General features: G+C 41.7%; 1 protein-coding gene across 2 annotated transcripts in view; it reads left to right on the plus strand.

Moving 5' to 3' along the window:
- Positions 1-25,391, plus strand: part of KCNS1 (potassium voltage-gated channel modifier subfamily S member 1) — a 236,972-nt gene that overhangs the window by 106,373 nt on the left and 105,208 nt on the right. Inside the window, exons 3-4 of one of the 2 annotated variants that reach the window (XM_078650462.1) lie at positions 9,243-9,401; positions 19,850-20,842. In XM_078650462.1, coding sequence (XP_078506588.1) covers positions 9,243-9,401; positions 19,850-20,842 — 1,152 coding nt within the window. Of the gene's footprint in view, positions 1-9,242; positions 9,402-19,849; positions 20,843-25,391 lie in introns of those variants that run through there. The other variant, XM_078650463.1, reaches the window with a different exon arrangement.

Consider the following 25,391-nt stretch of genomic DNA (forward strand, 5'->3'; position numbering starts at 1 on the left):
TGCAATTGAGCCAATAGCCGGCCATCTCACAGAGGTGTTTAACCTTGTTCTCAAAAGTGGCATTTTCCCTAAAAAATGGAAAAAGACATAAATTCTTCCACTATTAAAAAAAAACAATTTGTATAAAGCAGACCCAGGCAACTATCGTCCCATTGCACACCTGCTGCTACCAGCAAAAATTCTGGAAAAATATGTTAACCAAGAATTAGCTTCTTTTATCCTTAACAATGACATTCTGGATCCATCTCAATATGGTTTCCAAAGTGGACACAGCACTGAGCTTGCATTGATCACGGCGTCTGAAGAAATCAGGCGCACTGTAGATAAGGGAGGCAGGGCGGCACGGATGCTGCTGAATCTGTCGGTAGCGTTCGATATGGTGGACCATGGCCTCCTACTACATCGCTTCCAAGAAATAGGCATTGCTGGTGCAGCCTTATCATTGTTCAACTCTTTCCTCTCGGATCGGGAACAATTTTGGGAGATGGAAGGTCTCAGCTCTTGGAGCTTCAATCTTCCGTGTAGGGTTCCACAGGGGTCGTCTTTAAGCCCAGCTCTTTTCAATCTTTATGTAGTCCCCCTGGTCAGGCTTATCAAATCCTATGGATTTGCTATAGTGTCTTACGCTGATGACACCCAGATTATAGTATCCATCTCAGATGACTCCCGAAACCCAATCCATAACTTTCACGTCTGTATGGGACATGTGAGTAGATGGATGTCAGAGAACTGTCTTAAGCTTAAATATAATAAGACAGCGGTTCTCCTTTTTGGCTTCCGACTGGTGGCCTACGGAACTAGGCCCTCTCCCCACACCAGTCGCCACGGCAAAAAACCTGGGTGTCATCTTTGACACCTCCCTGTCCTTCTCCCACCATGTGAATGTAATTACTTCAGCTGCCTGCTGTTCTCTGAAGGTCCTGAGGAAAATCTTCCCTTTCATACCTCTGGACCTGCAGAAAACAGTGGTCTCAGCCTTAGGTCTATCAAGGCTGGACTATTGTAATGGTCTTTTGATTGGAATTAACAAAGCCCTCCCGGTTAAACTGCCGGTTATTCAGAACTCGGACGCCCATCTGCTCTTTAGATTGCCAAAATTTTCCTCTGCAAAGGCAGCCCTTAATACCCTACACTGGCTTCCAGAAAAAACCCGGATCAACTTTAAGGCACTTTGCTGGTATTCACCAACCAGAATGCTGCGGTCATCCTCACTTGTGTTGGTGGAGGCCCCCAAAGTAAGATTGTCTACCTGGGGTGGTAAAAGCTTTTTAAATATCACAACCAGATTGTGGAATCAGCTGCCATTCACACTTCAAGTCAAGTCAAAAACCACTTTATTCGATTTAGTTAAAAATCATAAAAGCATGCTACAATCAAGAAAAGGGCAATTTAAATTCATAAAAATTTCATACAATACAATATCATTATATATACAAAATTTAAAACAAACATTAAAATAATTACAGGATAAAATTGTCAATTATAAAAACAGTTTGTCCTCCAACACAGAAAAGTAAAACAAGACGTTTTTTCCCTATGGGAGATATTATTTCCTGCTCATAAATCAGGACTCAAACTGACAAACCCAATCCACAACATTCATTTATCTTGCATCTAGTTGAATGGGAGAACACTTACCAGAAAGGAACACAAACAATCTATTTAAAAAAGTATACAATTTATTATAAATAAAAATACATAGATATCAATGAGTAGTCAATTAAAAAACATAAGATACACAGATAAAACCACCTAATGTGGATATGGAGAAAATTATCAAAAAAGACACTGCTATCTGTCTTAGTTATGTCATTTCGGGCCCTCGTTTGACAACAATGGGGGAATAATATTCCTTTAGACCAAATTGTTTGTTGGCAACACCGAATATGACTTGGTGAAATTGCGTCGACGCGTTTCGGAAGCTTAAGTTGATAATGGCTTCCTTCCTCAGGACAGTCTCTATGTGTTTTCTCCACAGAATTGTATCATACCTAATGCACAAATAAAATACGACTATTAGATCCTGACTTTATAATGACTAATTGCATATTTTTTAATATAATCTCCTAAGGGTAACTGAATCGACTTCCATCGACTTCCATCTATGAATTTGTTCTCAAATGTAAATGTGGAACATGATTGCAAAGACAGGTAAAGGGCCTATTTGTAATCACAGATAGGCCCTTTACCTGTCTTTGCATTTGCATTATAAAGTCAGGATCTAATAGTCGTATTTCATTTGTGCATTAGGTATGATACAATTCTGTGGAGAAAACACATAGAGACTGTCCTGAGGAAGGAAGCCATTATCAACTTAAGCTTCCGAAACGCGTCGACGCAATTTCACCAAGTCATATTCGGCGTTGCCAACAAACAATTTGGTCTAAAGGAATATTATTCCCCCATTGTTGTCAAACGAGGGCCCGAAATGACATAACTAAGACAGATAGCAGTGTCTTTTTTGATAATTTTCTCCATATCCACATTAGGTGGTTTTATCTGTGTATCTTATGTTTTTTAATTGACTACTCATTGATATCTATGTATTTTTATTTATAATAAATTGTATACTTTTTTAAATAGATTGTTTGTGTTCCTTTCTGGTAAGTGTTCTCCCATTCAACTAGATGCAAGATAAATGAATGTTGTGGATTGGGTTTGTCAGTTTGAGTCCTGATTTATGAGCAGGAAATAATATCTCCCATAGGGAAAAAACTTCTTGTTTTACTTTTCAGTATATTGGTGCTCCATTTCCCTACGGGTTATTACGACCCCCTCTCTTCTATTTATACCTCCAACACGGACCCCAATGTTACATTTACATTCTCCTCCTCCTGATCCTGACAGCATCAACAAGAAAATTAGCCACGCTAAACATAACCAAGGGTGATTCTAACATTTGTAAATTCAAGAGAGCTGGTTTTGCCTGTAAGAAAGCTTTTCCTTTCAATAAAGGCACCAAATACTTCTGTCTTGGAGTATTATAAAATGGACAGAACAACATTAGGTGCATATTGTCTTGAAGATAAAAATTATCGCATTTGCACACAGGTGCATCCTCAGGCTTGTACCAACCATGGCTATCACAGAGAACCGTATAAATCTGGTTAAATCGAAATTTAACCAGAAGCCACCTGTGAAAAGGAATGTTTACTATAGCAAGGTACAGTTGAATAGCTAAACAGGTAATCGTCATGAAATGGGCTCTGACCGTGGGTTTAGTTAGTTGATTTTCCTCCCGATCCAAGCTCTTCAGTTTAGAAAAGTTGAGCTTGACCCATTCTAGGTCAGCTTTTTTTAAACCCAAAGGGGAGTAAAATATCTCAGGGCGTCCAAGTTCTAATGAGCACTTGTGAATATATGACAGCCAATCAATATCTTTAAATTTGTCAAGTTTTAAACAATCCATGAGTATTTTATGGTTCAGACCTAAGTTGTTGTTAATCCAAACCCTAATCCATAAAAGAATAGGTGCCATGGAAAGGATATCAGTGATGTACCCTAATCCAAGCTCCTGATGAACTGAGAAAGTGGCTGTCGACTGGGGGAGCCCTAACATAGACCGGAGGAACTTGTTTACCTCCCTTTGGATAGTTTCACTTTTCGCGTAACCCCACAGACCTGCTCCGTACCTTGCTATTGCCAGTGTTTTTGCAATGTGCAAGGCTAATAATGCACCGCTCGGTTTCCCACCAAGTCTCCTTGAAAAGCTTAAAATTGCATTTGCCGAGCTCCTCACCGCTTTAGTTTTGGCTATTATTTGTGGAATCCAGCTTCCCTTAGTTTAAAAAATTATACCAAGGTATGTAAAAACTTTGACGCTAGTGATCGCTTCACCATTACAATAAAAGGATTTGGTGTTATTTTTAACAGCCCCAAATGCCATAACATGTGATTTAGAATTATTTACCACTAGGTCAAGTGAGGACATAAAATCACTAAATGTATTTAATAGTCTTTGAAGACCTAAGTGTGTCCGGGCTATTAATGCAGCGTCATCCGCATACAGGAGAACAGGGATACGGGTATCTCCTGCAAGCGGTATGTCCACAGAAGCAGTTAAAAGATTTTTCTCCAGAGAATTTATGTATAAAGTGAACAGCATGGGGGCAAGGATGCAGCCTTGGCGCACACCCCTGCTCAATTTAAACCAAGCTGTGCGATTTCCTTCTTGATTCGTTCTAATAGATGCCTTTAAATCTTTATGGAGTTCAGCCAGAAAGTGGACAAGAGGTGGGTCAAGTCCCAATTTTAACAGCATGGACCACAGCCGAGCTCTGTTAACTAGGTCAAATGCTGTAGACAGATCCATGAAGGCCACAAAAATTGACCCCTTTGCTGCCGTTGTATATTTTGAGATTATCAAATGTAAATTTAAACATTGATCCTCTGTGCCTCTTCCTGAACAGAAACCGTACTGGGCATTAGACAAGATATCATTATCCAATGACCACTTATTAATTCTAGCGAGCAATACTGCCCAGGATCTTCATAGAAGAATCCAACAAGGATATAGGGCGGTAACATTTGGGGTCACATCTTTGCCCTTTTTTAAAAATAGGAACTATGATTGAGCATAACCAGGTTTTGGGAAAACCCCCTACAAGTACACAGTTAAAAACATTCGCTAGTATCATTGCCCACATCTCTGGTTTTAATTTATAAAGATCCAAAGGAACCCCATCCGGACCAGGGGCTTTATTCCCAGCAGAACCTTTTATCGCTACCTCAACTTCAGTTACACTAAATTCTAGTTTGGGTAGCAAATCGGAGTGGCAAGGCATATGAAATGTCTCAAAGACTTCATTACTCCCATAAATTGCAGAAAAATGTTTAAGCCACTCTGCTTCCGGGATATTTACTTCGAGATCTGTATTTCGTGATTGGGCAAATAAAGGGTTATTAATTATTGACCAGAATTTAGAGCTTTGTTTAAGGGTGGTAGAATCCATTAAAGAGTCCCAGGCTTCTTCTTTTATAACTTTTTTCCGTGTCTTCACCACCTCTGCGTAGTTCTTCCTCAGTTGTGCTACCAGTGACTTGTCTCTAGGGGTAGGTTTAAGCGCTCTCAACAGTGCAGAGTGAGCTTTAGAACATGTATGATCAAACCAACCATGAACTGGGGCCGGTCCCCTCTTTGGGCTAACTGTGAGCTCATCTTCCACTCTAGAACAGATAGCCTCAAGGGCGGTGACTACCTCTTTCCCCCCCATGTCTGTATCCCTGCATGCGTCAAGTTCCACTGCCAATTCTTGCTCAATCAGACCTAAAAAGTCCTCAGGGCACACTCTACACCATTTTAGTCGCCTCCCTTGATCTTTGCTCTTGACATCCTTCACAGAAGTGGCCAACAAGGCACCTTTGAGTAGACCAAGAGACCCATCCATAACTAGTGACACAGGGTTATGATCACTGAACCCGCTTACTATGGCGTTATAAAAGAATACATAATGGAGAAGACCTGGGGACATAAAAATATAATCAATAATCGACTCACTTCCCCTCGCATTGTATGTGACCACACGATCACTTGAATCAGAAAAGCCTGGTTCATATAAATCATTTGATGATAACAAATCTTCCATAGCTGAACCCTTTGAGCTATGCTCAAAATGTGGCAAGGTCGTGTGATCAGGACCATCAACATCCTCAATCTGGCAATGTAACCCACACAAATGAACATTAAAATCTCCCATTAATATGAGTTGCACAAAAGTGGTTTGCTTTGACATATAATCAGTTAAAAAAGAAGATAAACCTTCTAAAACAAAATTTGGGGGACCCCTCTGCATTGAATTGTAACAGTTTATTAAAACTATCTTATTTTTGTCTGGTAGAAGGATTTCCAACAGCTGAAAATAGTGTGAGGAGCTGGAGATTTCCTTAACGCTACCAGCTACATTAACGGACACTAGAAACATCAGGCCCCCTTTATCCCTTCCCACCGGGGAACTCTGGGCTTTAACAAAGAATGATGTATAGCCATCCAGCCAAAAAACATTGTCCCTTGACCAGGTTTCCTGTAAGGCCACTATATCATGCTCTTTTAACTTTTTTAACCAAATCGGGTCTTCCTGCTTTGAGCGTAAACCCGCAATATTCCAAGATAGTAACCTGACATTTCCCCGGCCAAGATCTATTGGGCCATCACAGGCTGTGGATAATACGTTAAAAGGTGAAATAGTAATAGCATTATCATGGCCATAGGCTTTCTTTCTTGTTTGATCGTGCTCTAGTCAGTCAATATCTGCCCGATTTGCAAGACCCATGACAGGATTAAATCGTCTCTGGGCATGTTCCCTGAAGTATTAACTGTACCACCACCCCTAGATTGCTTTGTAACCCATTGATTGGCTTGTAAAGGCGTAATTGCTCTATCTTCTTCCCATGCGTTATTATAATTATGCTGCGGCCTAGTTTTTTCGCCGCCAACTGTCATGTGTGCTGGGGGATCGAAAAAACCCAGGGGCATAGCGCGAACGCCCTTACCTACTGGGTCCAGGGGAGAAGCATCGCAAAAGAGGCGGCTAGTTATATTGCGAGATTTAAAATTGACTATTACACAGTCACCTGCCACACATTTCTTTGTTTTGCCCACCCAATTAACCCTTCTGCCTGTCAGTATATTGTCTGCAATGTTACTTTCGCCCGAACAGTTCGCATTGCACCATTTTTTAATATGATTAAGAAGGGTTTCGTGTGATTCTACCTCCCCGTCAGCAAGTTTGGGCACATTTACCAGTATTGCTACAAAAGGTGTTGCATCTGGTGGTAAATTTACTGGGGGTACCATAACCGACCGCCCCCCCTGTAAGCCTCGAGCCCTCTCCAAAAAAGTTGAGCTCGGCACAGCTTCCAAAGTAGGCGTGGATCTACCCCTTTCGACTTTTCCTTTATTGTGCACAAGGTTATCAGTGACCGTGTTAGTCAAGGGACCGCCAACTTTGGGTGCTGAAACCTGTAAGGCTGGTGGACATAACACCGTTTGTGTGGGGGGTGTAGGGACCTGTTTGTTTAAAAAATCATTAATGCGGTCGCATTTCACCAAAAGGTCCTTAACACAATCCTTCAAAGTCTCAGTTATATCAGTGGCAATCCGGATTAGGGCAGATTCCAGTCTGTCAGAAAAAAGTTTTTCTAGTAGAGACGAAATTCCCTCCTCTGTAATGTAAATAGCACGTTGACCCCCGGTCTGGCTGCTTGATATACTCTCTTTGTCACCAGAGACCACAGATATGGGAGGTATCACTGTTTCTGACAATTCCGGGATAGGAAGTACAGTGGGGGACTGGGGCATGTTAGGTCTGCATGTCTCAATAATGACCCTTGGTTCCAGCGGTATACAGTTGATGGTAGAAGTATTAGGTGTGCCTGAGCCCACTGGAGTACTTTCAAGGCCCAGCTCACGCTCTGTGACCGCAATCTGGGTAGAGAGTTCGTCCACTTTCGTAGTCAGGTAAGTGATAATGCTGGTGGTGTACTTAGGAACTTTGGCCTTCACTTCACCCACCACAGATGTTACTAATTTTCGCTTACCCATAATGAAAAGGACGTGGCCCGTTCCGTCCCTGATCGTCCTTGGACGGCCTTAGACGGGCCACCCTCTGCCCGGGCTCCGCCCGGCGACGCCCGCGCGCGTCCCGCGACGCGGAGGGAGCGTCCGTCCTTTGTAGCGCCTCCGGGCGCGAAGAGGGCGGGAGGCAGGAAGTGCCTGCAAAGCTCACTGGGAGCTGTAGTCTCCAGCCGCGAGGATGGAACAGCGGCGGCGAGACACACAGCGTTCCCCACCCAGGAGCAGCTCTCGGCGTGACTGCAGGTAAAGGCTTTCTGCTTGGTTGTCCCCCCGCTCCACCGAGGGAGCGTCCGTTCTTTGTAGCGCCTCCGGGCGTGAAGAGGGCGGGAGGCAGGAAGTGCCCGCAAAGCTCACTGGGAGCTGTAGTCTCCAGCCGCGAGGATGGAACAGCGGCGGCGAGACACACAGCGTTCCCCACCCAGGAGCAGCTCTCGGCGTGACTGCAGGTAAAGGCTTTCTGCTTGGTTGTCCCCCCCATTCACACTTAAAAAATCCCCTCACCTGCTCTCTTTCAGGAAGGGTCCTAAGACCTGGCTCTTTAAGGCATAACCTTAGTACTTCTCTATTTTCTCTTAACTACTCTTCACTTTTCACCTTATGGCTGCAGAATGTTGGTCGACATGCGCCTAACGCCTTCGGGTATTAGTTGCGCCATATAAATAAATAAATAAATGCATTAAAAAATCTACATTTTTTTCAAAGCAACCAAATATTGACATAGTTTTCAAAATAAGAAACCCATCTTATAAATTATTTAACTAATTACAAATACGTCCTTTATTTAAAGAAATGTAAAATATAAATTTTAAACACATCCCATTCTACTACCCTCAAAACTTAACTACGCAAATAATTTTAATAACTGTACTACTCTAAGAAATATTAAATTTATATTTTATAAAATGCACAAAAATATACATATTAGAAATAGTTATTGTACCTAATTAATAATCTTATCAACCAATTAACATCTAAAAATTGTTAAATAATGTATTAACTGTGTAAAATATACATTGTAACACACTTCCCTCCCTATCCCCTGGAAATCCAACAGATCAACAAGTCAAAAAGATATAATAATAATTCTTTAAATATGCTACCACACCAAAAAAATATGCAATACTAAAACTAACTACAAATAAGTAACAATGAAATAATAATAACTTAAAACGTTCAAACTAATAAACAGTTTAAAAATACAATAATTAATGCAGTGATATTAAATAACACAACATTGAATACTTTGATATTATTAATAAAATTAAATAAAGCATATTATTATTTGTGATATCATGTCCCATAATATTCGGGACATCATAGCATTTTTGCAACAATATTAAGGACCAACAATATTTTTAAACAATATAGTGGTTTAACACCTCTTAAAGAAGAGGATCATGTTACTGGTTTCTATGTAATTTAATTGTGGCCCTATATTTCTTATATTTTTGATTTACAAAACTTTCATTAGTAGATGTTACCCAACAGGAAAATGTCTGTGTTAAGTGTATGGTAATTGAACTTTGTGGGACTCCTAGTATTATGTTTATTTTTCTTTAGATTAATATGTAATTTTCTTCTTTGTTTCATGTTTATGCCCATCTTCATCAGCCTTTCGTTTGCTCGTCCCTCCTTCCTCCCACTGTTCATTACTTGCTTTTCCTACCAGGTTGCCCAAGTCCTGCCAAACTCATGGGAGGCTCCTGACAAAGGTGGCGGCCTACTGCGTTCTTACAGTACAAAGAGAGATGGCTGTGCTGTCCTGGATTGGACTCACCAAACAGCATGGGATGGAGATGCACATCTGGCCAGTGCTGCTACTACTGAAGTAAGAACATGTAACGGGGACCAGAGAGAAAGAGAAGATTAAAGGAAGGGTAGAAAATAGGAGGAACATAGAAAGCATTTAAAGAAACAGGATTGGATGCTGACATGAGAGAAATATACTAGAGAAAGATGGGGTAAAGGAAAGTGAAGCAATAAAATTGCTGGTTTCATTCATTCTTTAAATTATTTGTTTATTCATTCCTTATGAGTGGATAAAGCATTCTTGAAGATAAATGAAGAGTGTTGATAGGTCTAGTCCGCTAAAGAAGTGGTATGAGGTAGGACAATGTTGTGTTATTTACTATTCTTAACTCCACATCTACCCACATTGATGATGTAGTTGTAATAGATAGACATTTCTTGCCATGCGAGATACAGTATAAAATATAATGACCGCCCGGAAGAGTAATCAGGTCACAGCTCAATTTTCCTCTTGACTTATGCAGCACAATCCTTCTCTATTTGGATTAATTTTTGTTTTGCATATAGACCACTTTACCTACTACTATCTTATAGCTGTGACTGTTCAGTCTTTTGATCTCAGTGGCGGCATGCCAAGGGACACAAATCTTGGTATACACTCATTTACGAGAACTTGCCTCTCGATGAACTCAGTGACCAATCTTATCATTCTGTTGGGTCAATCACTTGGGCAAATTGAAGTTCTGCCTGAGCCTCCCTGGAAACACCCACTTGCATGTTTCCCTATAACTCAGGATGAGAATGTTACAAAGATTACATTTCAAGACCTCTAACAATTTCTCCAGTGCACCCTTTCCCAAGGAATAGGATTGTGCTTGAGTTGTGTCAAATAGCGCAAGATCATCAACTTTGTTCCGCAGAAGATCATTTGCTAAAGCTTGGTCTTTTCTCCTATAAACACAAGTTCCAAGGTCCCACCGTAATGCTGCTTTAGTTAGAGAAACTATTTTTTACAGGAGGAGGAGAAAGCATATCTCTTTGCCCAGGTGATGCGCTGGATTCCTGCCCATTGGCGATAAGTAAACCTTTGTGTTCCATCGACAACCTTCATCAGCATTTTTGTTGGAAACCGATAATATGTGCTTCTGGGTGTTAATAAATATAATTTCAGACTATCAACAACCCTCAATTTTCACTCTGCAGCCTGTGATACTCATCAAAGTGGAAAGAAACAGGAATATGCAGGCCTCTGGTCATTAAATTCAGAGTCTCATTGTATAGTAATAAATATATGATAGATGTCTAAGATCGGAAATCCAACATCCATAAAAAGAGACATGTGCATTTAAAACCATGAAATTAAAAATGCATTAAAATCTCTGTGAATTATTTATAAAACACATAATAGCAAGCATCACTTTCCCAATTAAGACACAACAATGTATTGTAGCAAGGGCCTTGGGGATTTAACTCATTTTGGAAAATTCTTTAGCTATAAGGAAGCCTCATTGACTGAACAGTATAATTCACTGCTGATGGACATAGCTCTCCAGGGAGCACAATTGGGAAGTCACAGCCAATTCTATGGCAATATACAGACTTCTGGAGGCAAGAATTATTATTGTGGGGGCGCATGGTCTCCTGCCCCAGACTTACCTGGACCTGTCGTCCTCCAACTAGTTAAGGCCCTCACAGACCAGCTCTAATGCCTTGAGGCTGCACCTTCCTCTCCCAATCACACACTCTCTTGTGCCTGGGCTTCCTCTGTCTTCGCCCACAGCCCCCTACACTCCTCCCACATCCCAGTGCCTAATTAATGCAGCTGCAGTGCATACCTGCCATAAGTAGGTGCACAGGGCCCTGCCGCCTGACTTCCCTGGACCAGTCCTCCAATTGGCTAAGGCCTTCAGAACCCGGCTCCAGTACCTTGAGTCTGATGCTTCCTCTCCAGCGAACACTCTTTCTCTCATACCTGTGCCAGCTCTGGCATTGAACTCCTTTGTCTTCTGACTTTTGGCCTTCTTGCACACCAATCTGTTACCTTTTTCTGTTATCTTACACTCTTTTGCACTCTTCTGTTGCCTTTTTCTCTTCTCTCCCACTCTCACCTTTCTGTCGTGTGTTTGTATTTCTGCTCTCTTGTGCTCTACCCTTCCATTGCGTACTCTTTCTCACCCTTTTGTGCCTTTCTGCTTTTCACTCTCTTTCTGAGTTCCTCGCATTTTCCTACCCTTTTGTTGCATTTCTGGTCCCCCTCCAGTGCTCCGTTTTTCCACCTCCAGCGCACTCTCCTTCCTCCCCCGATCCTTACCTGGCCCTCCCGCACCACTGCTCAATCCATGCAGCACAATAGCCCACCCACTGCCTCCTGCACTCCACCACCATCCCAGGGCCTAGTTACAGGGGCCAAGAAGCGCACCCGCTCTGCAGACACATGCAGCAGGCATGCAAAAGCCAATCCTGTCTGCACCTATCCACACCTGCAATGCGCCCAGCGGCACAGGGGGAATCACAAATATATGCAAGGAATCCTTCAACTGCACAACAATCATAGAAGCCGCAACCCCCTACATGGAGAACCTGCACTTTAAGCTACATACGTCAGCAAAATACACTCTTAGTGGAACCCTCATATATTGACCACTGGGACTCTGTGTCACTTTTGCAGACAACAGCCATCAACCCCAGCATCTACATCCTACTAGGAGACTTCAATTACCATTTGAAAGCAAGAACAATCCCAACACTATGAAACTCTTAGAGATCCTAGAGAATCTGGGACTTGACATAACATATCAGCAGACTCAAACACTCCTTCAACAACATTGAACTCACAACATCCATGTGGCTCAGCTGGACTGACCATGTCAACATTAATTTCCTCATCTACATACACCGCCCAACAAGACCCGCCACCATAAACATGGCCAAACAAAGCTGTAGTATCAACCAGGACCCCAACTGGGTAGACACCCTGCATCTAAATCAATCAACCCGCAACAATGACCTAAACAGCGATGTCAAACACCTGAACGATTGGATCATGAAATATGCATAATCCCTGGCACCCCGTAAGCACAATGCGCAGAGGGAAATACGGAAGCAGTCCAGGGGATACACCGAGGAACACCTTGCAACAAAACAACACTGCAAACAACAGTGGAGAATTAACCATCTAGAAAATAATAAAATAGCATGTAAGATAGCCCTTATATTCTACCACCAACAAATCAAATAAACAAAGAAAAAAGTCTTAGCAAAACGCATAGACAACAGCTCCAAAAGCAGAAAATAAATCTTCACAATCGTCAAGGACATCACTTCACCAGCCGCAACCACCAACTGCATCATGCCCTAGCAAGAACTATGTGAAAACCTCTCAGAATTCTTAAGAGACAAAATCAAAGCCATGTATGACAAATTCTACCCTCAACCAAATCCGTATTCCTTCGGCTACAGCCTACCCACAAACACCCACACGTCCATCATTTCTGAGATGTTCCCGGAAGTCTGTAAACATGCAGTGGTCAATGCTTTTCTAAAGAAAGCCTTGGCAGAACCCTACGCAACTATCAAACTACCACCAATCTTTCTTTTACCCTACCTGGCCAAAGTGATGGAAAAAGCCATAACCAACCAACTCTCTGACCACCCCAATGCACACCTTCTCCTGGACAACAAAAAATGTGGTTTCTGACAGAACCACAGCACCAAGACTGTCCTCATCACAGCAACTGACGACATCAGGATGATCCTAGAGCAAGGAGACACAACAGCCTTTATACTACTCAGCCTGTCCGTAGTCTCCCACTCCACCCTGATCAAAATACTACATGAGACAGACATACAAGGACTCACCTTGTATGACACTTTCATGTCAGTTTACGATTGTTTGCTATTCACAAAAAGTTTTACAAAGTAGTATCTTGAATAGCAAACAATTGTAAACTTACACAAGAGTGTAAGTTTACCTTTGTGAATCAGGCCCAAAGAGTCAACTTGCCACACCATACACATCGAAGGCTAAGAACCTCATTAGTAGAGACTACCAAGGATCATACCTAAGTCCTATGTTAGTCAACATCTACGTGACTCTGCTAGAAGACCTTGTAAAATCCTAGAACATCAACACTCTCTCCTACATTGACAATACCCAAAGTATATCCTCTGTCAGACAAGACCCCCTACTACAAAAAACAGCCTCACAAAATGCATGGCTACAGTAAGCACATGGAAGAAAAACAACTGCCTCAAACTGAACAGGGTCAAAACTGAAGTAGTGATCTTTGGAGGGAAAGCCTCCTCCTGAGGCTCCACATGGTGGACAACAAACCTCAGACCCTAACCCACTCCCACCACTTATGCAAGAAATATTGGAATCAAGCTCCACGTGACAGCCCGAGTAAATGCAGTGACCACCACTTGCTTCCACATTCTTGGGATGCTATGAAAGATCCTCAAATGACATCCTGAGAACACTAGGAAAATAGTCACACATTCCTTGCTCACCAGCAGATCCAATTACTACAACACACTCTAAGAAAGAATCACTTAGTAACTCCTAAACTGGCTCCAGGCAATCCAAAATGATGTAGCAAGACTTAGATTCAACCTACCTAGACACATGCACATCATCCCACAACTCAGATAACTGCACTGGCTCCCAATCCACAAACGCAGCCATTTCAAACTGCTCACACACGTACAAAGCATTCCACAACACCGGCCCTGCATACCTTAACAGGTGCATATACTTATACACACCTCTCAGGCAACTCGTTTTAGCCAGACTCTCACTGGCATGCATACCCAGGATCCGCAAAGCACCGCTGAAGGCGGCACCTTCTTATCTCTCTCCCCCAAAGCATGGAACGACATTGCTCACCACATCAAAGCCTTCGCATTGCTTCTTTAGCTCTGCAAGAAGCTGAAGACCTGCCTCTTCGATTACCATCTCCAGAAAACGCTGTCCGCCACCTGCAAATTGCCAGGATACCCTCATGGGTGATTAGCACACTATGCAAATGCACATAACACAACATTGTGCAACAAGGACTACAGTGTAGGGAATACTTTCATTGACATGTGTCTCACTTGATCATTACATCTATAGATGTAATTAAGGAGAATTTCAGTATGTTTAGTTTTAAATCTTTCTTTGTTAAAGAAACCATCAATAAAGCACAGCATAAGGTATGTAGAACAATATGTACATGTATCTTAAGTAGTTTAAAATCACCCCCAATCCATTTTAGTGTGGAAGATTCTCCAATCTGTCCCCAATTCAGCTCTGCCTTGCCCAAGAGAAAATATTGGGGAAGAAGGGAAGGACATGGGAAAACGTATGGCCTGGTCTATAATATAGTGTGCGGATTGCCATTCATCACGGTGGCAGAGGACATAAAGTTTGCCACACTGATTGACTGAGGTGATCGTTGTTGTCAGGGGCATTGTTGTCAGAAACGTCGCTGTCCGCATGAGTAAACAGAGTGGGCGGGCCAACGGTTTGGTGGACAGGGGACTCTGTCACGTTTGTGGAAGTGTACCTTGTCTCGCAAATTCTAAATCAGGCCCTCAGTCACATATCCTCAGCTTATCACAAATATAGCGCAACTAAGAATGCCCACATAAAAAGAACTACTAAAAGAAGCCCTTTTAGAACTCTAGTGTAGAAACTCAGTAACACACAGACCTAAGTGCAAGAAAAAAGAATCCATAAATCACCAGAATCAAATTTACTTGGGAGAACTTATGGAACTGAAGTGCTCTAATCGTCAGTGTTCCATGATTTCGCGGATTCAGGCAATTGCTGGCGGGCTTCAAATGGATGGGTAAACGCTTTCACTCATCCTTTTGCTACCACCCTCAGTCTCACTGAGTTACCGAACGAAGAAATGAAAAAAGGGAGGCCTTACTAGCCATGATATACAGAAAGTGTAAAATCATATATTGTAAGGTTGTGATTAAGATTACACAGAGCGGCATCCAATAAGCTTCTACCTCAAAAAATATATTTTGTCTATCGTTGATTTTTTAAAAATAATCAGTAAAATATTTATCGATTTAATAAAATTTCTTCTATAATAATGGTAACAAGTTGCCCAAATAATATTAAATATATACTTGTACAATCAAGATACAATTCATTGAAACAAGACTCATAAAAAAGGACTCTCACCTTCCACACACACACTCATGCCCACGTACACACAAATTAAAAACATGTGCTCTGAACAACTACTAGATCCAAAACACTAAGCATTCCAATGTATTACAATCATGTTACACTGTAGCGAATAGGCCAGAAGCCATAGAAAACATGGTTGTGTTTTTTGATGGCTTAAAAGACCTATACAACACCTTCCCTTAGAACCATGCACATTCCCGACATAATACAACATGGTAGGGAGTCCATATTTTAATTCACAATTTCTCTGGTCCTCTTAGGCATAAGCTCTATATTTCTATTGATGGACAATCGCAGTGCTATTCTAAAGAATTTCAGCCAAGACTTTGCTTAACCACACCAATCTAATCTGGTTTTAATGTTCTCCACAGAACGAGACCCACCAACCAAAGCCCTCCCAATAGTAATACATTTACACCATGAGATAGTGGAGAACCCACATATTTAGGTGGCATGTCATAGAGGCACAAGAATAGGGAAGCATTGTCACGGACTTCCGGGCAGCCACAGAAACAAAGAGGTAAACTGTCCACAAAGCTACTAATTGTAGCATGTTTATCTTTGTCCTTATAATCTGAAGTTCATCTCCAATGAGGAGTCATTTGTGGAACACCAGGTAATATGTGAATCTTAGGATCCTTCAAAGTAGCCCTTTTATCTTAGCAACCTTGTTTGTCAGTTCATCTCTCTTTCTAGAGGAGCATAAGTCTGCAATGATAGAGCCCATTCCACTTGGGGTATCCTTAGAGCCTCTTGTAGTTATCCTGGTAGCCATATATGTTTTATTCCGCAATGGAGGGGACCCCCAATCATCAGCAGTGAAAAACTCCAACAAAAAGGATATAATACCCTATCACTGAAACTGAAAATATTTTTATTTAGAGTCTAGTAATGAATGGGGGTGCATCTACCCTCTGTGTAGTGCCTTTCTGGATGCCTAAAAGTGTCAGGACACTCTTCGGAGTAGCTGTGCGCTTTAGAAATATTTTCATTCATTCATTCATCACTACAGGTTGGAGGGATACCAAACACTTGCCATCCAGTTGGAATTGTGGTGTTTCCATGTCTTCTAGCTTGGATTCCTCCTTAGTCATCATAGCAGTGATCGTATTATCACTACGTTTCCAGACTTATGAAAACTGACTTGTGCTTGAAACTGAAGATCAGTTGTTGCAGCCAACAGTGGCGTAACGAAAAGTGAGGGGGCCTCCCTGCACGGTACTTAGGGGGGCCCCCTCTGGGCTCAATCAGGAGCTCTCCCGGCCAGAGTTCAGTGCCGAGGAAGCCCCTTGAAGCTAGGGCCCCCCAGCACCGTGTGGGCTGCGGGGGCCTGTGTTACACCCCTGGCAGCCAAGCATTTTACACTTTCCAGGTCATGTTCGTTGTCATTGATTCTGGCATGAATCTTTGCAAAGCTTCCTTCCTAATAGAAAACTTTCCTGCAGTACATTTCAAGATAGTTTTCGGATCTTGCAGAAGGTCAAAAAGAACTGATTCATCCTTCGTTATGATGGTCGGACAAGGTCATCCGGACCCCTCTTATCATCAGTGTCTTTGCCTGTTGCAGTGGATAGGGAAATAAATCATTCATGCTCAAGGCCGGACTGGCCGTAGCGGGCACCGGGAATTTCCCCGGTGGGCCACCACGGTGGGGGCGATTTTGGGCCCCTGGGGGTCGTTTCTGTTACATGGCCGTTTTTGCAGCTTAGCGTCCCCTGTAACAAAATCGGCCGATACCGGCCCTGGCAAACAGCTTGGCCACTCCCAGGGGGGGTTGGCCGAGCTCTTTGCAAGGGCCAGTTTTGGTTTCCAGTCCGGCCCTGTTCATGCTGGCCTCTTATTGGTTTGGCTAGGTCCGTTTTGAATTGCATTGGAGTATGGTGATCTGTTTTATCCCTCAGGCTCAGTTGCCTGAATGCTCCTACTACTTCTGTCCAGGATTCACTCTGCTCTTTCAGAAGTGATTACTCATCAGCACATACCATCTGCTCAGTTCATTGATTCGTGCTCATAAAGCTAAACTAACCACAGTCGGCACTCCACAAACCAAATCCAGCCCCGTACATATCCAGCATATATCCAGGCCACTTTGTTGCTGCTGACTCACCCTGGGTTGTTTGCTTCACCTTGTGGAAATCAGGATCGTCCCCAAGGTCCTGCCAGAGCCATTGCTCACCACCAAAGCAGCAGCAGGGCCATCTTAAGGGGTTACATTTCAGAAACCACAGTCACAGTTCCAGTTTTCCTTATAGATATGTGCCCCCTTTCACGCAGAAAGTCACGTGAAAGGAGCGTTCCAGGGTTGTTGCTGGAGGTGTTCCCAGCAACATTCAGGGCTATTTGACACTTCCCCAGATTTATGAGAAATCGTAAGTCTGAGGCAGCACCAAAAACATACGCCTGGAGAGACATGAGGGAGGCACAACAAGGATAAATATCTTCATTTCGCCTCATTTTTCCTCTTTCTATGTTGCACCACACATATACGGAGAGGAAAAAGCCTCTTGTGATTATTTTTGTGCAGGAAGGTTTCCCTTCCTCCACAAAAAACATCCCTCTAGCACAGGCACCCATGCACCATGGTGCAAGTGTGCCTGCATTAATGCATGGCAGCCCAGTGTGCACCGGCGCAGGTGAAAAGAACAGGAATGTGTCTTATCTAATAGATATGGCGCATTCCTGCCCCTTTCTTTTGCCATTGAGCAGTGCAGCTACAAGGCCTGCTGCGCTGCCCTAAGGCAAAGAACCCATAAATGTGGCCCCAGGAGCTGAGATGGGTCCCTAGCGGGCTTTCCACTTTTGCTCTCAGTATGAATAAAAATCATAACACGATGACAGTACCTCCCATCCCTGGCATTTGATGTAACTCCAAGGAGACACCTTTGTTATGCATGTTGCCACGATCAGGAGCTAATAGGAAGAAAGTGATCTGAAGGTACACGCCGTGAAATCGACCCAGGTGCAGGCATGATGAAGGGCAGTCTACAGTGATACAGCCACTGCATTGGCTACTTCTACCAAGCATTTGCAGCTTTTTAAGACATGGTTGAAGCCCACAACAAGTGAAGGTAAATACTTTGCAAGGATTTGAAGCATTTTCTATCTTAAGTACATACACTTATTTAATCAGTACTTCTCACCAAGGATGCAATAGATTTAATGGTAGAGTGCCTTCTCTTTTCAGTAGTGCTCGGGCAAAGTGAGTACCTGAACTTTTATAATTCCAAGAGCTTCCTGCACTCACTATTTTTGGGGAGCGAAGCCAGCATATTCCTCCCCAAACAAGAATTTATTTCTGGAATTAATCAAAGTTAATCTCCAATAATACTTTCCAGAGTGGGACAAAGAGTTGGCAAACATTTGGGAAAAGCCAGAAAGAAGTATATTTGTGGGTCTACTTTTCCTCGAATTCTCTCTGCACTTCTGGGAATAGATTTATTTAGACTAAAATCAATGTGAGTAAATCTTTTTATGATAGTAAAACCACAAAGTGTAATGTCAAAAGTGGGTAAATACTTGTAAATAAGGCTAATCATACACTCCCCAATAGCGTTGTGAATTGGACACTTCATGTCGCATTGCAGTTCTGTTGCCCAATGATGTTGTAAAATTGGGCATCTCACCTCTTCTGCAAGACATTGTCAGTGGAGTACAAAGAATTGAGGGGCATATTATCAAGGGGGTTTATCTCCGCTTTTTTGGCTTTAAAAGCCAAGAAAGCGGAGATAAAATTATCTCCCTATTACCAAGCTGTCGCTAACACCAGTTAGCGACAGCTAGTAGGAGATAGCGAGCATCTTGGGCCCCACTTTGCATGTCAGTGATATTTATCACTAATGATATGCAAAGTGGGCGTGCCAAGATGTTAGCGACTGGAAACAGTCGCTAACATCGCTATCTCCTATTACCAACTTTTGGAGATATTCGCGCTAAGCGCGAATATCTCCAAAAGCTAACACCTGCCCTGAGCAGTTCTTCACCATGTTATCCAATGGGAGGTGGATAACATGGCTAAGAGCATTTGCTCGCTAATGCATGAATATCGCTGACTTTTCAGCGATATTCATGCATTGCGGCCGTTTTTTATCGCATTTGCGATAAACCTTGCTAATAGCAAGGTTTATCTGCGATAAAAATCGCCGATGTGCGGCGATAATTTTTGTCTCTAAACAAGTTAGAGACAAAAATTATCGCTAGTTGTTGGTAATATGCCCCTGATTTCGGAGGCTATCTTTTTTTTCCAATGTCCCAAAGCATTTCAAGCAGTGTGTAGGGCATGCAGTATGGAAGCTACTTCTGGATTGATTTGAGAATTAATACAAGACGCTTTTTGTTTCCAGAATTATCGAATGCCAAGGCTAACTATGGTCCGTGACATCTTAAACTTCTGGGATCCAAAATTTCAGGATTACGTAGTCAACATTAATGTTGGGGGCATGAAAAAGAAGCTCCGCTCCAACGCTCTCTCTAAGTTCCCAGAGACAAGACTTGGCCGCCTGGTATCCTGCAATTCAGAGGAGTCCATTCTTCAGATCTGCGACGACTACGATATAAATGCCAGCGAGTTTTATTTCGACAGAAACCCAGGACTTTTCCTCTATGTGCTCAATTTTTACAAGACGGGTAAATTACATGTCATGGAGGAATTGTGTGTGTACTCCTTCTCCCAAGAGCTTGAGTACTGGGGCATTAATGACTTTTTCCTCGATACTTGCTGCAGTCACCACTACCATGAGCGCAAATTTGAGAACAATTTTCATAACTGGGATGAGGAAAGCGAGGCAAGTAGTGTAGTAGACACCACCCCTGATGAAATCTCAGACATTAACCAGGATCTTCATCATTTTGACAACCTCTGCTGCGGCAATTTGCGCAAACGACTTTGGCTTACAATGGAAAATCCTGGCTATTCCATTCCAAGCAAACTCTTCAGCTTTGTGTCTATCAGTGTGGTGCTCATCTCCATAGCCACAATGTGCATCAACAGCATGCCTGAATACCAGTTACTGGACGAAGACGACAAGGAGGTGGACGATCCAGTCCTCCAAGTTCTTGAGTACATCTGCATCTCTTGGTTCACCTTCGAGGTATCTTCTCGCTTGCTCCTTGCCCCAGATCTAAAGAAGTTTTTCAAACACCCACTGAACTTGATTGACATAGGTTCAGTTTTACCTATTTACTTCACACTCTTGGTGGATATGACTATTGGCAGTGAGTATGAACTTGGCAATCTTGGGAAGGTGGTGCAGGTGTTCCGTCTCATGAGGATATTTCGAGTGCTAAAGCTGGCTCGTCATTCGACTGGACTAAGGTCACTAGGAGCCACCTTAAAGGTAATCTTAATGCATATTGATAGCATTGATTCTTTAAAGATATGTTTCAAGAATCATAGGTCAACTATGAATGTACAGTTGTGTATGGGGTGGTAGAGATTTTAGGAGCATATTTATAATACCAGTGTCTCAGTGGAGAAAACTAAATTGTCTGTAGAACCATGGTGCACAGTGTAAGCCTCCAAAAAGTGAAACATGGTAATCATCCATTTATCAACAAATATTCAGAGGTAAAATTAATTCTCAAGGCAGTGTCTGCAGTAAATCATTCAAAAGCAGATTTTCTGCAATCTACACATTTACTGATAGTGTCTGCTTTCAGAAACAGTACAACACACATGTTACTTTGGTGGTGGGCCTTGAAAAAGAGACATTGTTGTTTGATGTGTTCTGACATCTTGTACGTCAACAAATATTGTAGTCTTATTGTTCCACCTCGTGATTTGTTTCATTTTAGCTGAGACCTTAAAGAGGACTACTGGTCAAAACTTTACTTCTTCACCATTCTCCCTCCCTGCTTCATAGCTATCAATGTCGTTGCTCAATCCTGATTCGTTGACATAGTCTTTGCATGAGACTCAAGGGTTTTCATTAGGCAATCAAAAAGACCACTTCTAGGCAACTGACATGGAAAAACCCCATGCATACTGAGGAATCTGCCAATCTGGTCTAGAAGAAATGCAGGTAATTTAAATGTATGGGGTGAATGTTACCAATAACTTGGGAAGTTATAGACATTTTTCTTCTTCCTACGCTGCCTCATTTGCTGAGATATCCATTGATGAGCCTTAGTCTCTGATTGCAAGTGGGATGGACAATTCCAACCCTGCGCAAACCCCTATTTGCACGTGGATCGGAAAAATAGATTCTGAGAAGTTTGCACACTAGTAAAAAAAAAGTGCCAGAAAGTCTGCATCTCCACAAGTTTCCCAACATACCTATTGCAGGCCTAACCTGCTGAAATGTATCAGGTAGAAATGCCCAGCATATAACCAGAATATTTTGGTCTAGTCCACAATGTATGCCCCTCTATAAGGGGTGTAAACACCTAATACATGATAATTATTACACCTCATAAATAGTGACTCCAGTGCCCCGCCAAGTATTGGATCTTATTAGGGATGATAATTTTGCCTAACCCTTCCGGGGCCCTTTTAATTGGGTCCTTAGAGTCAAACCTGCCTCCATTAGGTTGAGAATGTTGTTTAGAGGTTGCCGTGCTGGCTCGCTTTCTCCATGATTCTATAGTCAAATTGGCCCTGGTCAATGAGCAGAGAAGACTACAGCACCAGAGCTCAGAGCTCTGCTGCAGGCCCATAAAACAGACAACGTCAAGCTGGGGTTGGACCACATCAACGGAGGGGGCTAAATTGAAGCTTGGGGGAAGGCCGCGGGCTCCAGGCACTGGCTAAGGGGGCATCATGCTGAATTCAGTACTGTGTTAGTGAAATAAAGACAATGGCAGTGAGCCACTCTGTAATGGGCCATCAGTATTGTCTTTTGTCACTCATGTCCTGGGAGGGTGCTTAAAAGAACCCGCAAAGTCCTTCCCCCCCCCCTACTTTTTTTTTATAAAGGGTCATACTGTGAACACAGGAGGCGCAGGCTGCCCATAACATGTTGGCAATCATATTTTTGATTGTATTTTATAAGTGCAATGTTTGAATTGATAAATATATTTAGAGTTGCCATTTTTTTATAAATTAATTGTGAAAAAATGTGTGTGTAATTCTTGGGGCCATAATGATTTTTTTCACAAGGGGGTGTGGCATTAAAAAATCTGAAGATCACTGCCTTGGAGTTATGGGGTAGCCAGCTCTTTCTCAAATGAACCATTATTTTTTAGACATCATTGCAAAATGACATGCAGGAGGAAAGATTTTCTCATTTTACAATGTACGGGGGCACCAAAAAAAGATTGCGGTGTTTGCCCAGTAAATATTTTGTAATAATAATAATAAGTTCAATGTCTTAAATGTTGTTCTTAGGAGCGCACTGCTTATGCTACCAATGCTAAGGTTGCCATATTCCATAGTTCTGATTCCACTACATTTCTCTTTCTTCCACCACCCAATTCTTACTGTCTGTTCATCTCACTTTTGTTGGTTGTCCTTTTATCCCTCTTTTCTCCCCTTTGTCATTGTTTTTTTACATTTATCTTTTACTTCTGCCTTCTTTTGCCCCTTTTCTGTTTTTTCCTCTCCTGCGCTGGGTCAAAGTTTGGCTATCAAAATAAGTGAAGGTCCTTGAAAATGAGTGCCGGTACCAACCACCTGCACAAATTAAGCACTGTCTTGCCTATGTGACCATTTCAGTGTGTGGGCCCCTCCGCTTTTTTAACAGAGCACTTATAATCAGTACGTGGACATGAGTCTGTTATAATGCATATAGTGGCTGTAGTACATGTCGTTACATCTACCAAAATGGCCGGAAATACTCATGCATTGTAAATTATTGTCACAAAAGTGAAATTCTGAGACAAGTGAGCACACACAAGATGGCTCCTTAACTGAGAGCTCCTGCTCACCTGTCAGATGATGATCACTGGGATGACAATTGTGGCTTTGTATATCTACCGTTTTTACCTGCAAAGTTGTCTGACTATCCTGTGTGGGGGCTGGCATTGTTATTTGGAGGATTCTCTTCTTTTTATAGAGCTGCAGAGGAGGACAGAAAACTGGCTCATCACAACCCCTCACCACAGGTTTCTCCTCACAGGGAGACAGCTGTATTTGTAAGAAGGGTGCAGCTTTCAAAATTTGATCGCCCTAGTCAAATGTAGCAGATGCACCCAAAACAATCCTGTTAACAATTAATTAAAATAATAGGAAGCATGTACCTGCATTATTGGAGTCGACAGTTATATATTAAATCTGTGCATTCTTATGGTGGTGTTTTTATAAAGAAGCCGATTGTTAGGCCTTTATTGGGTGTGCGTTTCCACAAGATATTGAAGGGAAAGACTGAACTGTAAAGCAAGAATTTCTTTTTCACTTTCATTCACTTTGCATTCTAACTCTGAGTTACATAAAATTTTGCTCGGTCCCCACTATATAGATTTATGGTGATATATATTATAATTAATACTTTGAACTGATTATTTCATTATGTTCAATATTCTCTACCAGGTCTGGATTTCGCAAAGTATAATTGCCTCATACGGCTACATCAAATATGGAGATCAAATATTTGCTAAACCATACAAATAAGAGGAAGCAAATAATGTCACTCCCACCAGATAAGTCCAAAATGGTAGAACCAACAGAACCTTGGTTAAGTAAAATTCCTTAAAAAATCACTGCTATCAGAGCTAATGGCATGGATGTTAAAAATATTCAAAGTGACCTTGCAGGTTTGTCTATGATAGTTTCTGACAATGAGATTAAAATTAGAGACATCAAAGCCATGATTGATCAAATTTTTCCAATCGCAGCTAAAGTTCTTCCAATGAATGAATTTTAAATTTACCATGAGATTTTGTCATACCTGGAAAACATGCTACCTGCTCTACTTAATATAATGTTTTCAGAGAATTTAGAAATTGATATGGCACACTGGATTCCTTTGCACCAAATGGCAAACCAAACTAAACAGAGACAGATTATTTTTAAAGTACTTTTACATAAACTTCTAGTTATGCTAAGGTAGGTGGCAAGAGAAAGTCCTTCCTTGATGGGCGAAGGTAATAGAATTTATATCTACCTAGATTTTGGCAGAGAAACACTGAATCTCCCAAAGTCTCCCAAAGCATTTACAACGTTGACACCCAGACTCAGAGACTATGTATGTATGTATATATGCTCTCTTCGATCTCTCCACAATGAGAATATGAAGGAACGACACTTCTAAATCCTTTTAATTAGACATTTGAATTAGTAGATTCCATGATTTACATCATCCTTTATCTATGAACACTCAGTACAATGAAGAGCTTTGAAAGTTGCTAAATTGTTTCTGAAGTTGTTATCATTTAAGCCCTGCTTAGATGCTGGATTGGATAGGCGGGATGCAGTATTGGTTATTCTTGGGCTCATACCTTTGTGTTTCAGATTTTTTCAAATGGGTCCTGTGTGTTCACTTGTACATGTTCTGTGTTCTTTTTGGCTGTCTTTTCTCTCCTGATCTTCTGACCCTACCATAATATCACACAAAGTTTAAACTTTAGATATTCTAGGTTTGTTATTTGCCTACAATAAACAAGGGGTACAATTTAGAAATTACACCACTGAGTGCTAAAGGTTTGAGACACATACTGAAATGAAAGAAAATACTTGATTATTTAGCCAGACATAAATATATTTTCTTGCTTCAAGAAGTAAATATCTGTCTAACTTTATTTCAGCAAAATTGCAGTGAAAGTACAAATAATCAACACACATCACTGGTTGTACAAATAAATAAAAAATCAATACATAAATTGAGTTTAAAGAGCATAAAATAGTATAAATACTTTACTATGCATATATACAACTATGATACATTATTTCATCAAAAAGATGAGGAGAATAAAATCGTAGGCAGATCAATACCAATACATACATGTGATTGT

Source organism: Lissotriton helveticus, chromosome 7, assembly GCF_964261635.1.
Source record: "Lissotriton helveticus chromosome 7, aLisHel1.1, whole genome shotgun sequence".
NCBI classification, from domain to species: Eukaryota; Metazoa; Chordata; class Amphibia; order Caudata; family Salamandridae; genus Lissotriton; species Lissotriton helveticus.